At 37.9% G+C, this 18,014-nt stretch overlaps 1 protein-coding gene across 1 annotated transcript; it reads left to right on the top strand.

The window, feature by feature from the left end:
- Positions 1–11,298: 11,298 nt before the first annotated feature.
- Positions 11,299–13,576, top strand: LOC110795823 (glycosyltransferase family 92 protein RCOM_0530710). The gene has a single exon (XM_022000850.2). It carries the CDS (start codon positions 11,622–11,624, stop codon positions 13,299–13,301), a length of 1,680 nt encoding a protein of 559 aa, XP_021856542.1. The 5' UTR covers positions 11,299–11,621; the 3' UTR covers positions 13,302–13,576.
- Positions 13,577–18,014: the final 4,438 nt, after the last annotated feature.

Raw genomic sequence — 18,014 nt, 5'->3', positions numbered from 1 at the left:
AATTTATTGGTTTAAGTGGGAGCCCTTTTTAGTCATAAACTCTTGATTAGGTCTACAAATCCTTTAAGGTTAAACAACTTGATTAGAATTAATAAGGACTGAATAATTGGTAGATTATTGGTGCCCTTGATTAATTGCTGCAAATGTTTATATGATGCATACAATGTGTTTTAACTAACCAATTATGTGGGCCATTCATGATAATGAATGGATGAATGGTATATATTGTATATGTACTGTTTTGCAGGTTATGAAGTGACTAGTATGGCCCAAATAGGATAGAAAATATGGTCTGCGTACCATTAATTTGAATGTAATTGCTCTAAAGTACCAAATTTGTTTTTCAATTTAAATATGGTCTGCGTACCATCAAATAGTTGTAATTAGTTGTAATTATAGCTTATCCTATTTGGAGAAAATGGCGCCTACCACGGTGAAATTCAAGACGAAGTTTCCATTTTCGAGACGGACTTTGAAGTTGAAGCTTCAAGATGAAGTCGGGCCATACTAGATCACATTTATCTTATGCATGCTTTAAGTTATTTATTGCTTTAAATATGTCTTAATTATGCATGAGATTGTGGCTTGATTATGTTGCATGATTAAGGATTTTAGTTCACTTAAAATCTAACCAACATAGTAAGAGCCTTAAGTTCCAAACTTAAAAATTGAGTTAAAAGGTGCCATGCCAAAATAACACTTACTGGGATATCCTTTACATCGATCTTAGTAATAGTTTTCCGCCATAGCGAGGTGTTACTTGTCGATACTAAAGGGGTAAGGTACACAGATAATTGTGAGTACATGTTAGTTTTGGTGAAACTCAACAATATAAGTAAGGAGTCCTTTTATGTCGTGGCAAAATCGATAGGTTTACCTAATAAGTTCTTAGACGTACCTATCAACCAAGAGTAGTTTCTAGACTATTAGCAAAAGGCTTTTGCTTACCTAAAAGATTTTAGAATTGAGTCTAAATACATAATGTGCTTAATTCTTCAATGGATTTTAGGATCTTGGAATCATTTTATTCACACCTGCCGGAACACATAACTTGAATAAAATGCTTAATGAACATTGAATTATGCATGTATGCTAGAATTTAAGTTTATTAAGAGAAACTGTGAATGGTTATTTTTTGTTTATTCTTTTCAATTGTAGTTTTAATTATGGCAAACAACAATTCATTCAACATTCGATCAATTCTCGAAAAGGAGAAGTTGAGCGGGAAAAACTTCCTTGACTGGCAAAGGAACTTGCAAATAGTTCTTATGCAGGAAGAAAAGGAGTATGTCCTGGAAGAGGCGATGTCGAAGCCGTAGGCGACGGGGTCACTCAGGCAGCCCTCAATCGTTGGATTGATGCCAACAAGGATGTGAAATGTATAATGCTCGCCACCATGAGTGCAGATCTGCAGAAAACGTTCATCAACTCAGATGCTTTCACAATCATCAGTGAGTTGAAGAACATGTTCCAAGATCTGGCTCGAGTCGAAAGATTCGAGACTCATAGGCAAATTCTTGAGACCAAGCTTAAGAAAGGCGAGCCCGTAAGTCCACATGTTCTCAAAATGATTGGACTCATTGAGAATATGAGTCGGCTGGATCATCAATTCTCTCAGGAAATGGCTGTAGACACCATCCTCCATTCTCTTCATAACGGGTATGATCAGTTCAAACTGAACTACAGTATGAATAGTCTGGACAAAACGCTCACTGAGCTTCACGGTATGCTGAAGACCGCTGAAAAGACGCTCAAAAGTGATAAGCAGGATGTACTTATGGTGCGTGGGGGCAAGTTCAAGAAATCTGGAAAGAAGAGGAATGCTAAGAAGGGTGGAAACAAGGCCAGCCCAACTAAGCAAACTGGCGCCAAGTCTGGAAAAAGGAAGGTCAGTCAACCCACTTCTGAATCCGAATGCTTCTACTGCAAGAAGAAGGGGCATTGGAAGAGAGATTGCTTGAAGCTAAAGGAAGATGAGAAGAACGGAACAGTCGTTCCATCTTCAGGTATTTTCGTTATAGACTGTATACTTGCTAATTCAACTTCTTGGGTATTAGATACTGGTTGTGGCTCACACTTATGTTCCAATTCACAGGGACTAAGAAGAAGTAGAAAGTTAAGCAAGGGTGAAGTCGACCTACGAGTGGGAAATGGAGCACGGATTGCTGCATTAGCTGTAGGAACTTATTATTTGTCGTTGCCCTCTGGGCTAGTTTTGGAACTGGAAGAGTGTTTCCATGTTCCAAGTCTTACTAAAAACATCATTTCAGTTTCTTGCTTAGATGCTAAGGGATTTTCCTTTTTAATAAAAGACAATAGTTGTTCGTTTTATTTTAAAGAGATGTTTTATGGATCTGCTAGATTAGTCAATGGACTTTATTTATTAGATCACGACAAACAAGTTTATAACATAAATACCAAAAAGGCCAAAAAGGATGATTCAGATCTCACCTATCTGTGGCATTGTCGATTAAGCCATATTAACTTGAAACGCATGGAAAGACTTCAAAAAGAAGGAATTCTAGAACCATTTGACTTAGAGGATTATGGTAAGTGAGAATCATGTTTACTTGGCAAAAATGACAAAGCAACCTTTCTCTAAAGTTGGAGAAAGAGCAACTGAACTATTGGGTTTAATCCATACAGATGTATGTGGACCTTTGAGTACAAATGTTAGAGGTGATTTCAGCTACTTTATCACTTTCACTGATGACTTCAGTAGATATGGTTATGTCTACCTAATGAAACAAAAGTCTGAATCCTTTGACAAATTCAAGGAATTTCAGAGTGAAGTAGAGAATCAATTAGGCAAGAAGATTAAGGCACTGCGGTCTGATAGAGGCGGTGAATATCTGAGCTATGAATTTGATGACCATCTGAAAGAATGTGGAATTCTATCAGAATTGACTCCTCCTAGAACACCACAATGGAACGGTGTGTCAGAACGGAGGAACAGAACCTTGCTAGACATGGTTACGTCAATGATGGGTCAGGCCGAACTTCCATTAGAATTTTGGGGACATGCACTAAATGCAGCTGCACTCACTATAAATAGAGCTCCGTCTAAAGCTGTCGAAAATACTCCATATGAGTTATGGTTTGGAAAGCCTCCAAAAGTGTCTTTTCTTAAGATTTGGGGATGTGAAGTATACGTCAAACGATTAATTTCAGACAAAGTTCATCCGAAATCTGACAAATGTATCCTTGTGGGCTATCCAAAGGAAACAAAGGGGTATTACTTCTACAATACATCTGAGAACAAGGTGTTTGTTGCTCGAGATGGTGTCTTTTTGGAGAAGAATCACATTTCCAAAATGACAAGTGGGAGAAAAGTAGACCTCGAAGAAATTCGAGTCGAACAACAAACTCTAGAGAATGCTCAAGATGACATTCAGGATGAAACTCAGAGATCTTTAGAAGTATCTGGTGAGAATCATGGTCAATCTAGAGATATAACCCCGCGTAGATCGCAGAGATATAGATCTCAACCGGAAAGGTACTTAGGTATTTTGACGAATGAGAGCTATGATGTTCTATTACTTGAAAGTGATGAACCTGCGACTTACAAACAAGCTATGACGAGCCCTAGCTCCAAGCAATAGCAAGAAGCCATGCAATCTGAATTAGACTCCATGTCAGAAAACCAAGTATGGGATTTGGTCGATTTGCCAGATGGCTACCAAGCCATTGGAAGCAAATGGGTTTTCAAACTGAAAAAGGACAAGGATGGGAAACTTGAAGTTTTCAAACCTAGATTGGTTACAAAAGGTTACAGGCAAGTCCACGGTGTGGATTACGATGAAACTTTTTCACCAGTTGCAATGCTAAAGTCTATTCGGATAATGTTAGCAATCGCTGCATATTACGGTTACGAAATATGGCAGATGGATGTCAAAACCGCTTTCTTAAACGGCATTTTAACAGAAACTGTGTTTATGACACAGCCTGAAGGTTGTGAGGATCCAAAGAATGCTAAAAAGGTATACAAGCTAAAGAAATCAATCTACGGATTGAAGCAGGCATCAAGGAGCTGGAATATACGTTTTGATGAAGCAGTCAGTGACTTTGGTTTCATCAAGAACGCAGACGAATCTTGTGTATACAAGAAGGTCAGTGGGAGCAAAATTGCTTTCCTAGTATTATATGTCGACGACATATTACTTATCGGAAATGACATTCCTATGTTGAACTCTGTCAAGATTTGGCCTGGGAAATGTTTTTCGATGAAGGATCTAGGAGAAGCACAGTACATATTGGGTATCAAGATTTACAGAGATAGATCTAAAAAGATTATTGGACTTAGTCAAAGCACTTATATCAATAAGGTGCTTGATAGGTTCAAGATGGCAGACTCCAAGCGAGGCTACCTACCCATGTCTCATGGAATAATTCTAAACAAGACTCAGTGCCCAAAAACACTTGATGAGCGTAGACGAATGAATGGGATTCCATATGCATCATTGATTGGTTCAATAATGTATGCTATGATATGTACACGCCCGGATGTTGCGTACGCACTCAGTGCTACGAGCAGATACCAGTCAGACCCAGGAGAGGCACATTGGACTGCTGCCAAGAATATTCTGAAGTACCTGAAAAGGCACAAAGATGACTTCCTGGTCTATGGTGGAGATGATGAATTAATTGTTAAAGGCTATACGGACGCAAGTTTCCAAACCGACAAAGATGATTTCTGATCACAGTCTGGGTTTGTCTTCTGCCTCAACGGAGGTGCAGTAAGCTGGAAAAGTGCTAAGCAAAGCACCATTGCGGATTCTACAACTGAAGCGGAGTACATTGTTGCACATGAAGCAGCAAAGGAAGCTATATGGCTAAGGAAGTTCATAGGTGAACTTGGTGTAGTCCCCTCCATTAAAGGACCAATAGCCTTGTATTGTGATAATAACGGAGCTATTGCACAGGCAAAGGAGCCTAGACACCACCAAAGAGTCAAGCATGTACTTCGTAGATTTCACCTTCTACGAGAGTTCGTTGAAAGAAAAGAAGTCGAGATAAGCAAGATTGGAACTGATGACAACATATCAGATCCATTGACTAAACCTCTGCCGCAGGCGAAGCACAACTCGCACACTGCAGCTATGGGAATCAAGCATATTGGAGAATGGCTTTGATGTCCTTGTTTAATGTTTTAAAGTTTTAGAGTTTAATTCTTTGTAAAACATTATTGGTTAATCATTCACAATAAATGAATAGAATTCATTTTTCCATTTAATTTGTGGTTTATTAAATGATGAGTCCCTTCAATTTGACGATATATACAAGATAGACTGTCAGGACCAGTCCTGTGACTAAGAAATGTCTATCAAGTGAACTTAAATGTCAAAGGTTGAAAATGGTTCCTGGTCGGAGTTTTCTATAAAATTGGACGCATAGAAAACGTTAGACGACTAGAATGCAAGATGACTAGTAGTTCTGTTTCTTGAACTATGTGGACATGGCAATGTCATAATCATTTGCATAGATACTTACTTCAGGAAGACTAGTATCAGACAGACCTATGAAACTTTACTGTAAGAGATGAAAATCTGTCATAAGTAAATTTCATTAAAATTATTAGACACTAAATCCTCAATACATGAGTGATTTGAGATTACTTGTTTGAGAACTGGTTGCTTTGACGTTGACCAACCGTCGCACCGTAAAAGGAGGCTATAAAGGCAACGCTCAGGTAATCACCTATCAAACGAAGTCTAATCTCAAGATCGCAAGATAGGGACTGTCCTCCCATAAATCGGGATGAGATGCTTAAAAGTTGTACAAGGCCACTCGGAGAGCTAGAAACTGTAAAATGCATGGCTGTGCTCGGATGAATCATAGGTTATGATTATCTGTTTATTTGATCAGTTGAACTCTGAAACCGAGAAACACCTGTGGACATAATAAGGATGACAACTCTTACCTTATGTTCAAGAGCAAGCATCGAGCGACAAAGGAATTAGGTAATGTACACTTGTCCCTAAGGACAAGTGGGAGACTGAAGGAAATAGTGCCCTTGGTCCAAGTATGCATTCAACTTTAAGTCTAATAAATGCGGTTCATTATTAATTAACAAGTTAATAATTCAGTGAGATCAAGTGAGCTGAATGCCTAGCTAGAGGCCGCTTCAGTTCAAATGGAATTAATGATATTAATTCACAACTTACTCTTGACTGAACCCGTAGGGTCACACAAATAGTACGTAAACGGATCAAGTATTTAATGGCATTAAATACTCCATCTATGGATATTCGGAATCGACGGATCTTGGTTTCAGTGGGAGCTGAGATCGTCACAAGCAAGAAATGAATACTCCAGAAACGATGATATTGCCGGAAACGGAAATATGGATCGTATCGGAAATATAAATATTATCCAAGCCATAGATGTTACCGGAAACGGAAACATGGTACGTATTGGAAAATATTATCGGAAATGGAAATATTGCCAGAAAAGGAAATATTGTCAGAATCGGAAATATTATCAGAATCGGAAAATAATTCCGGAAACGGAAATATTAAATAGTTGTTCGAAACGGAAATTAATTCCGGAATCGGAAATATTAAATATTGTTCGTATCGGAAATGAATTCCGGAATCGGGTATTTAATCGGAAGCGTATCGTACGAATTAGCATCGGACGAGGCTCGCTAGACGAAGGCCCAGCACGAAGCCAGGCCATCGCCCAGCAAGCCACACACATCACCAACACACGCCAAGCCTCGACCAGGCCCAGCGCAAGCCAGGCCCAGCCAAAGCCTTGGGCGCGCGCGCGGACAGCAGCATGGGCCTAGCGATGTGCGCTCAGCGTGGGCCGCAAGGCCTGCGCGGGTGTACGGTGCTCGTGCGATGCTCGTGTACGAATCCTAAAGCTATCGGGATTCGATAAAAGATTAAATCCTAAACCTATTAGATAAAGTTTATTTAATAGAGTCCTAGCAGGATTCTAATTAAATTAATTCGTATCCTAATAGGATTCCAGTTCCTTTTCCATACCTCTATAAAAAGGTGCCTAGGGTCATAATTTATAGAAACAATTGAAGTATTCTAAAGGTAAGATTTTGAAGAAAAATCAGCCACTCTCTTGCCCCTAACCAGCCGAAAATCTATACTACCTTAAGGGCGATTCTAGTTGGTCAAGCTTAAGGCGGAACCAGACGTCCTGTGGACTATCTACGGAGGCACGACACTTGGAGTCCTAAAGACTTGTTCTTGTTCGGTTCGGGCGCAGCTAGGGAGGGCACGCAACAAAGTGTATGCACCTAAACTATGCTAAATGATTATGTGTAAATAATATGCTTTCCTGGCTTTATGGGTTTTCCGCATGATTTATGTTTTGTCATATGTATCATAACCTATCAATCCTTTACTCGAGCATCGTGTAATAAAAGCCAAACATTTACTTCAAATTAATGTCCTCAAATTAATAAAAGTATTATAGAAACCGAGCAAGACGAACATGATCCACAAAGACAAATTAAACAAAAAGTAAAACACAAATTGCATTTCACGAACCCAGAAAAAGAACAAACACTTATGAATCCAGGAAAGAAAAAGGAAAACACTCATGAAGAATGGAAAGAGTTAGGGGAAGAAGGGTCTACAGGAAATGAATGGGAATTAGTTCTATAACCGATACGGGCCTTAATGGGGCCATTTTACAAATAATTTCTCATGGATTTATTGGTGCTGCACTTTTTTTCTTAGCGGGAACTAGTTACGATAGAATACGCCTTGTTTATCTCGACTTCCCGTCCGACTTGCATGTGTTAAGCATGCCGCCAGCGTTCATCCTGAGCCAGGATCGAACTCTCCATGAGATTCATAGATCTGAAAAACACTAATGAACCAGAAAAGTTAGTATGTGATGATAGATGCTAATGCTATTTGATTAGTAATGAAGTTAAACTAAACACTAATGGAACAATAAGGCATGTTCAATAAGCAAAGGGGATCAGGAAGAACTCCCCAAACAATAAAGAAAACATGAAATCCGATTTAAGATCATAACCACAACCAGAAATCACGGAAGAACAACACACCGACCTCCGAAAGAAGGATCCAAGTAACCGAGAATCACAACACGCACAAAATTAATTGTGCATTCGAATCTAAATTTCACTTCCAAAAATCCACAATTACACAAAAGTACCCCCCAAAAAGTTGATAGTATGTTAAGAAGTTACCTCACACTCTCAAGTGCATGTCTTTGTAGCCTAGGATCGGGATCTGAACTCGCTCCACATACAATTCCAATTGTTAATTCAAACCCATGTCCTCCCCCGACTACATTCATAAAAATCCAAGAACGACATTAACCATTACATAAAAATAAATTTTCACTCAAACACCAATTTAAAAATCAGAAAGCGAAAATCTATTGTGAAAATCAACAATCGGAGAGAATAAGAGCTAGAAAATGGGGGCGGAGGAGCTCGGGTTTGGAACTAGAGGTGAAAGAAAGAAGAAGGGGAGTAGGGAAGTAGGGAAGAGGGAGAAAGAAGCATGGCATGATATAAAGAGAAGGAAAAAAGGCAACTCGGTGGTAAAGAGGTAGAGGCGAGGGAAAAATCATAACAACACTATTGTTGCAATAGTAACTTCAACTTCATTCTTTTAAAAATGTAAATTAGCATAAGAAATTACATACTCTGTATGACCTTTGTTTTATAAAACTAATATGTTCATATACTACTTGTTGTAATTGTTTTATTTTTGGAATCCAATTCCTCCTCTGACGAAAAAAAACTATAATATTTGTATAAAATGTCACCCCATGTATCACGTGTATAACAATAGTATTCATATATATAACTGGTGTTTGGCTTGGACGATGCCCTGGGTTACTACTTTGAACATCATATATTGTGGTGCTTATTATGTAAAAAGTTAGTTTATATTATACGCTTGGATGTTCAAGTTATATGTATTTATGTGAAATAACAATCATATCTCATGATTGGCTAAGATGATAAGATATCAACTTTTCATGTGACAAGTCCAAGTTTGAATCTTAATGAAGACATTCTTGACGTATGTTATATGTGGTACATTTTTTTTGCTAAAAAATGACTTGGCATTATCTAGTGATTAGAGAGTTATGTATCATTAATTACAGACATTCGTACGATTGGTTGTGCAAACGTGCAAAGTGTGTTGACGCTATACCTGAACAAGCAATAACACCTTACTATGCAGGGCGAATAAAGGTGTCTAGGGGTGCTGCCCTTAAACGGCAGTCGACCTTATTATGTAGATGCCTCGCTTGTGAACGAGTAATTTGTAGGAAATAACCAAATGCAAGAACTTTTTATGACAAAGTAAATGCGAAATGAAAAGCATAAAAAAAAATAGCACGCAAAGTTTAAACAAATATCATTTATTGATATGGACAAACATTAATGTATAAAGAGGTGTACCTCCATGGTTGAATGCTTGAAAAAATCACAACTTAAACGGTCGAAAATGCTTCAATACACGTGGGAAACCGCTACGAACTACTGCTAGGCTACTAAGTCTAGGACTACACTAGAGCTTAAGCTATAGAAAGCTAAGAAATTAAGAAATGCTTTGTTTGTGTGTTGATTGATGTCCTTTGATTGTTGTTTCTGAATGTAAATACACCCTTGATGAAAACGGTTAAGTGGCGGTTTGCATGAGAATAGGAGTTTAAACCCACAACTGCTTGAACGGGGAGAGAGAGAGAGAGGTCAAACGACCGTGCCCAAGCCAGCCTTGACCCTTTCCGAAATTCTAAGTCTTCCTTTAACTTACGTTGGCTTTTGCCGCTTCTGGGCTTCGCTTTTCCATTGGGCCTTTCCTTGTTGGGCCGCTTTACTCTTGCTCTTGGACTTGTATTTTGACCTTGACTTAATAATCGTCCCTTTGTTATTTTAGGGTCTTTGACCTATCATATACCCTTGTTAAAAGTAGGTTTTAAAATGTGTACAACAAGGTCTTAAGCATATTTCATGGAGTATAATTTATGAAGATATATAGCCAATTATATTGTTTATTAAAGGATAATTAAATGATAAATTGCTGGCTGTGTGTAGACTTTTATTCCATATTAGGCGTGTAATTTTAGGCCAGAGAGATACCATATCACCCCTTTTCCTAAGCTTTCGACAGAAGTAAAGGTTAGAAATGCTACGATGCTCTTTTTAAATTAGTTACGAGTCAAGTAAAGAATTCTAGTAACCATTTTTTGGTTATGCAAATTTTACGTACATATATGGACTCAAGAATTTATATCTTTATAACTTTATTACTCTACTATACCTAGAAATAAATAATCCTTTAAATTTCTTTCATTTTATCTAGCCTTTTTAATTTTCAGGTGTGTTTAATTTATCTGATTTTTATTTATCTGAGTTTATTATAATTTACTAAAACTTATTTTAGTTATAAACTAGTTTTTGGATCCAAGCAAAACCCCAGGTTAGTACATCAATGACATTCACATTTATTTATATATTTATTTTTGCAATGGTAACATCAAACATATAATTGCTCAGTGGTAAAAGCTTTAATGTTTAAACTCAAGGTCAAGGTCACGTAAACTTTCTTATAAACGTCTTTTAATATATAGTATAGATAGATTGTATTACGCAAGTGACTCCCACAAAACAAAACAAGTTAGGTTGGCCTATAATGATGAAAGGTTGGGCAAGACTAGACATTTACCCAAAAGAGTGGGACGTTTGAGTCTAGGTTTGGCCCTAACTTTCAGGCCAAAATTTTATAACACACTAAAATATGATCGAACTTATTTCAATTTAAAGCCTAATTTAAAACATTGGCAATTGCATAAAATGAGCGAAGAATTATACTAAGACGTGGACTTTCCCAATTTTAAGCCAACGCATGTAATGTTGATAAACTCTAGTTGGGCCGCTTGGGAGTAGGAGGAACACAAGGAGAAACGACAAATATAAATAAAAGGAAAATTTTCACTTCTTTTCATGAGATTAACTTAAAAAAATGTGAACAAAATTAAATGGATTCCTTCAATCTAGTGGGAATTGAACCTTCAATCTTCTAGGTAGAAGGTGAAACCCTTTCCATTGGGCCAAGGCATTGCTTAGTCGTATCATTCAAAATGTGATAATGCAATTTATGTTGACGAGAAGTTGTAGATTTTTGCATCCTACTATGTCTAATTTTTTAAAGAATATACGGAGTATACTCCTTGTAAATATATTTAAATGAAATAAAGAAAATATTAATCCGTTTTTACTTTAAATTGTATAAACCAGTAATAATGTGGAGTATTTATGGAATGCGATCCGTCAAATTTTTTACTAAAATTCTGTCGCAAATAAAAGGCAACATAAATTCTTTTGGGTTTCCTAATTCCTACATACACTCCTTTTCGTATTCCTCGTCTTCCTCTGTTCTCTGTATATAATTGCTCCGTATCCTATAAATTCAAACACCCACTAATTAATTTCAACTGTTACCCAGAACATCTTAAAACCCAGAATTTCAAATTTTAACCCAGAAAATCCAAACACTGAGAAATTCAATTCTTCTTTGTTACTCTGTTCTTTGATCAAACTATTTCCCAGAAAATCCAACAATGATCCAGAAAATTTAATTAGAAACTCGGAAATTAAAAAGAAGATGGCAAGAAAATCGAGGAAGAACAGCTTCGTAATCATCCTCGCCATTGTCACCTTCTTAGCCACTCTATATCATCACTTACACCAATCTCCTTCTCTCACCTCAGCCCGCTTCCTCCGCCGTCCTCTCGAAACTCTTGATTCTCTCCCCCCTCCTCCACCACCACCGAGGCCGTCTCTTCTTCCTTTACAACAACAACAACAACCACCACGACCGCTTTCTGGGGTGGCGGTTTTGATTCCTGATTGGGAAGTCCTCGTAATCGTACCGCCTCAAACACCATTAATTCCACCGTTAGAGAACAATTACATCTGCGTTTACCCTGATAAATCCTCTCCGCCAGCGAAATTCGCCGGGAAACTCCCTTTCAATGGTGGTTACGCGTTTAAGTGTGAGTTTCCGGCGAGTAATCGCCGTCGTTTACCATTTTTTCAACCTATGTTATTCTGTGCAGAGGAGAGAGAAAATCTTCTCAGTCAACCTCTGCCTCCTCCTAAAGAACTCTTACGGTGGAACTTCATCGTATACGATTCCTTCACCACCGAGAACGACGTCGTATTGTTCGTTAAAGGGGTCAATAACCGTCAAGGAGCCACGAGACCGCCGTCAGATTTCCGTTGTGTTTTTGGACATGATTCTTCAACGGCTATTAAAACTCCCGTTACTTCCGCCAGTCAAGAGGTTTTCCGTTGCCTTCGTCCGGAAATGACGGGGAGCCGCCCGATCAGTGTAACTATTGAAATTGTGGAGAATGATCGGAGGGCTGTGATCATCCCGTCTTTGGCACAATATACACCGGATAATGAGCGCACGATAATGCAGTCAGAGAAGAAGTCGCTAATATGCGCCTGCACGATGGTTTACAACGCGGGGAAGTTTTTGAGAGAGTGGGTCATGTTTCACTCCAAAATCGGCGTTGACAAGTTTATTCTTTATGATAATGATAGTGATGATGATTTGGCAGCCCAAGTTGTAAGTCTTAGAAAAGAAGGCTTTGATGTTCGTACTGTTTATTGGGTTTGGCCCAAAGCACAGGAGGCTGGCTTTTCGCACTGTTCACTTTACTCGGCCCGAATATGTGAATGGGCCGCATTTGTGGACGTTGACGAGTTCTTTCTCTCTCCTACGTGGCTCGACTCCCCTCATCCGGCCGCTCACATGTTGGGATCACTTTTGCCAAAAGAACCAGATTTGGAACGTGTTGGACAAGTGTCAATAAGGTGTATTGAATTCGGTCCGTCGAATCAGACAACTCACCCGATTGAAGGAGTGACCCAAGGATACACGTGTCGTCGCCAAGCGGATCAAAGGCATAAGTCAATTGTTTACCTTCCAGCTTTGGATCACTCCCTTAAGAACGCGGTCCACCACTTTGAGACGAGAGTTGGATATAAAACACTTCACGTTGAAACGAGTCAAGCTATTGTAAACCACTACAAGTACCAAGCTTGGCCCGAGTTCCAAGCCAAGTTCCGTAGACGAGTGTCAGCATATGTGATAGATTGGCAACAAAATTTGAACTTGGAGTCGAATGATCGAGCGCCCGGTCTAGGGTCTAAGCCAATTGAACCACCGGAATGGTCTCAAAAGTTTTGTGAAGTAAGGGACGAGAGAATGAAAGTGTTGACTAAGATGTGGTTTGGGGCTAGTGAGTCCACTATGGCTTGGCAAAGTGCTTAGCTATATGTTTTGGAGGATGATTTAAGTGTATATATTAGTTTTGCCCTCATAGATAGAAGGGAAAAACAGGAATAGGGAGTTAAATTACTGTTTTGTAAACCGTTGGTTATTTAGCAACTTTAATACAAGTGTCTAACGAGGATACCTTGTGATGAAAGTTGTTTTTTTTTGTTATATACTCATCTATCATACTTCTGTTCGGTTTTAGTCGCAATGTCTACTATTCAACTTAATTTTTGCAATGCAATGGATAGGTATTAAATTATATTTGTGTCCCCTATTTTTATATTATTAGGGAAAAATGTGAGTTATGGAATATGAATGACGATAGTTTGGTAAAGGTAAGGGGTAAAGCTGCCAAAAATTGCAACTAAAAAAAACGTTTTAAAATAGAAATGGTGCAACTAAAAGAGAACGGAAGAAGTAGGGGCCGGGTGTGCAAACATTGGGCCGGACCGGAGGCAATCGGTCCGGTCTCTGGGTCGAGAAATATCATTTTGCAGTCTTCGGTCTAGTCGCAAAATCGTTTAAAACCGGGTATTGGACCGCACCGTTTTTTCCTTAAAAAAAATATAATACGGAGCATAAACTATTTTAAAAGTTAATTCTCTCCTTCAATATGTTGTAAATATTACTATCTTGTGATATATTTTATTTTATCTTCCAAAAAAAGACGTTTAATAATTGGTTTATATATATATATATATTTATTTATTTATTTTCTTTTTTACCATAATTTTTAGAAAAAATTAAAAATATATAGAAACAGTTCTACATGCCGGTTCAAACCGGTCCAATCCGGATTTTGGAATGATTTTTCCGGTCTGGTCCGGTCCGGATCTTATCAAGGAATAATTAGTCTGATCTCCGAATATTGAATTATCAAAATTTCGGTAATCGGTCCGGTCCAGATTTGGACCGATGGACACCCCTATACGGGGAGCTTAGTTTAAAGTTCGAGTTTCAATTTTCATTTTGTTTAGAATCTTAGCTTTCTTTTTGTCAAAAAGAAATTCTGTTATATTTTTTTTCTTCTTTGGCCATTGGTTCTGGTAATTCAATTTTTTCAACGTTATAAATGAGTAAAATTGTAGTGTTGGGCGCTTTCGAAGGGAATGGATCATGAATGTGATATGTTGCGGTTTAATCCACTTAGGTTGGAGTACAATTCTGGGTTTTTGAGGTATAAAAGTTTATTTGATTTAAATATATAATTAGTTTGGTGCAATTCTAAGTTTCATTTAACTTTTGGCCTACTATCAAGGAAATCTTTTAGGTGTTGAGATTCTAACCACAGATAATATTACTCTTCTAATTATACAAAATTAGTTTGGTTCAATTCTTAGTTTATTTTTTTTTTTTTATTTATTTATTTTTTTTTTTTTTTTTATGTGTATGTGCTTTTCTTAGGGAGATACCACTAGCCAATAAAGTATGCACCAAATGAACATTTAATTACAAGATGTATAGGTCGTTTTGGGAAATAAAAAAGACTTTCGTTTTCTACACGCGGTAAAAAATTTGGAAAAAAGTGTGCTATGAAAATAACTCTATAAAATGAATAAATTAGCGTTTTTACAAAAATCACAACTATTACTATTTTTTTGTTAGGGAAACTATTACTCCGTACTACATATGTATATAGAATATTTACCTTTTTTTTTGACGTGCAAGGAAAAAATTTATTAAAATAAGTCATACGACATCTACAATTAAATTTTCTCCTAAACAAGAACAAGAACAAATCTAAAATATAATAATAGATTCTTTTTTTCAAATAACTAAATGAAAAAATAGTGAAGAACGACTTTGAAATCATGGTATATGTGTAGCCATGAAATAATCTCGCTGTCAAGACATCTTTTCGTTGTATGGATGACCTCGTTACAAACGTTATAGTAATCTTGAAAGCTGAATCTGCTTCATATCCCGGATTAATCTTGATCTTCAAAGTGCATATTGTTAGGTTATGATACATATAATTGAATATAAATCATGCGGAAAAACCATTAAAGCCAGGAATCCAAACTAATTGCCACATAACAATTAGCATAATTTAGGATGCATACTCTTTGTAGCGTGCACTCCCTTGCTGCGCCCGAACCGAACAAGAACAAGTCTTTAGGACTCCAAGTGTCATCCCTGTTAGGTTATGATTCATATGACAGTTCATAAATCATGCGGAAAAACCATAAAGCCAGGAAACATATTATTTACACATAATCATTTAGCATAGTTTAGATGCATACTCTTTGTTGCGTGCCTTCCCTAGCTGCGCCCGAACCGAACAAGAACAAGTCTTTAGGACTCCAAGTGTCGTCCCTCCGTAGATAGTCCACAGCACGTCCGGATCCGCCTTAAGATTGACCAACTAGAATCGCCCTTAAGGTACTAGAAAATTTCGGCACTTTATGAGCAAGATGTGTGTTTTAATTTTCTCTCAAAAAACTCACTTTTGAATACTTTGAAACTTGTATGTAAATAATGACCCCTAGGCCTTTATTTATAGAGTTATGGAAAAGGAATCGCAATCCTAGTAGGATACGAATTAATTGAAATTAGAATCCTACATGAATTCTATTTAATTAATTTATCTAATTAGGAATAGGAATTTAATCACACACTAACTCTTGCAGTTTTAGGAATCACGCATGAGCACAAACTCACACACACACACGGCAGCCACAAGGGCTGCCCATGCGCATGCGAGCAGCAGCCCATGCAGCGCGGCCCACGCATCCGTGGCCTTGGTGCGCGCTGGGCTTGTGGCGTGCGTGCTTGCTGGGCGATGGCCCGGCTTCGTGCTGGGCCTTCGTCCGGCAGGCCTCGTCCGATGCTAATTCGTACGATACGCTTCCGATTAAATTTCCATTTCCGGAATCTATTTCCGATTACGAACAATATTTAATATTTCCGATTCCGGAATTAATTTCCGTTTCGAACAAATATTTAATATTTCCGTTTCCGGAATTATTTTCCGATTCCGGTAATATTTCCGATTCCGACAATATTTCCGTTTCCGGCAATATTTCCGATTCTGGTAATATTTCCATTTCCAATAATATTTTCCGATACGTACCATGTTTCCGTTTCCGGCAACATCTACGACTTGGATAATATTCATATTTCCGATACGATCCATATTTCCGTTTCCGGCAATATCATCGTTTCCGGAGTATTCATTTCTTGCCTGTGACGATCTTAGCTCCCACTGAAACCAAGATCCGTCGGTTCCGAATATTCATAGATGGAGTATTTAATGCCATTAAATACTTGATCCGTTTACGTACTATTTGTGTGACCCTACGGGTTCAGTCAAGAGTAAGCTGTGGATTAATATCATTAATTCCACTTGAACTGAAGCGGCCTCTAGCTAGGCATTCAGCTCACTTGATCGATCTCACTGAATTATTAACTTGTTAATTAATACTGAACCGCATTTATTAGACTTAACATGGAATGCATACTTGGACCAAGGGCATTATTTCCTTCAGTCTCCCACTTGTCCTTAGGGACAAGTGTGCATTTCCTAATTCCTTTGTCGCTCGATGCTTGCTCTTGAACATAAGGTAAGAGTTGTCATCCTTATTATGTCCAGAGGTGTTCCTCGGTTTCAGAGTTCAACTGATCAAATAAACAGATAATCATAGCCTATGATTCATCCGAGCACGGCCATGCATTTCACAGTTTCTAGCTCTCCGAGTGGCCTTGTACAACTTTTAAGCATCTCATCCCGATTTATGGGAGGACAATCCCAATCTTGCGATCTTGAGATTAGACTTCGTTTGATAGGTGATTACCTGAGCGTTGCCTTTATAGCCTCCTTTTACGGTGCGACGGTTGGTCAACGTCAAAGCAACCAGTTCTCAAACAAGTAATCTCAAATCACTCAGGTATTGAGGATTTAGTGTCTAATAATTTAATGAAATTTACTTATGACAGACTTTCATCTCTTACAGTAAAGTTTCATAGGTCTTGTCCGATACTAGTCTTCCCAAAGTAAGTATCTATGCAAATGATTATGACATTGCCATGTCCACATAGTTCAAGAAACAGAACTACTAGTCATCTTGCATTCTAATCGTCTAACGTTTTCTATGCGTCCAATTTTATAGAAAACTCCGATTAGGGACCATTTTCAACCTTTGACATTCAAGTTCACTTGATAGACATTTCTTAGTCACAGGACTGGTCCTGACAGTCTATCTTGAATATATCGTCAAGTTGAAGGGACTCATCATTTAATAAACCACAAATTAAATGGAAAAATGAATTCCTTTCATTTATTGTGAATGATTAACCAATAATGTTTTACAAAGATTTAAACTCTAAAACTTTAAAACATTAAACAGAGACATCAAAGCCATTCTCCTGAAGGAAATAATGCCCTTGGTCCAAGTATGCATTCTATGTTAAGTCTAATAAATGCGGTTCAGTATTAATTAACAAGTTAATAATTCAGTGAGATCAAGTGAGCTGAATGCCTAGCTAGAGGCCGCTTCAGTTCAAGTGGAATTAATGATATTAATCCACAGCTTACTCTTGACTGAACCCGTAGGGTCACACAAATAGTACGTAAACGGATCAAGTATTTAATGGCATTAAATACTCCATCTATGAATATTCGGAACCGACGGATCTTGGTTTCAGTGGGAGCTAAGATCGTCACAGGCAAGAAATGAATACTCCGGAAACGATGATATTGCCGGAAAC

This window comes from Spinacia oleracea, chromosome 5, assembly GCF_020520425.1.
Source record: "Spinacia oleracea cultivar Varoflay chromosome 5, BTI_SOV_V1, whole genome shotgun sequence".
Lineage (NCBI taxonomy): Eukaryota > Viridiplantae > Streptophyta > Magnoliopsida > Caryophyllales > Amaranthaceae > Spinacia > Spinacia oleracea.
Note: the sequence above shows the minus strand (reverse complement) of the source record. Positions and strands in the feature narration are given on the sequence as shown.

Excerpts from the sequence above, each read along its gene's own strand:
- LOC110795823 (XM_022000850.2), top strand. The coding sequence starts at position 11,622 with ATGGCAAGAAAATCGAGGAAGAACAGCTTCGTAATCATCCTCGCCATT.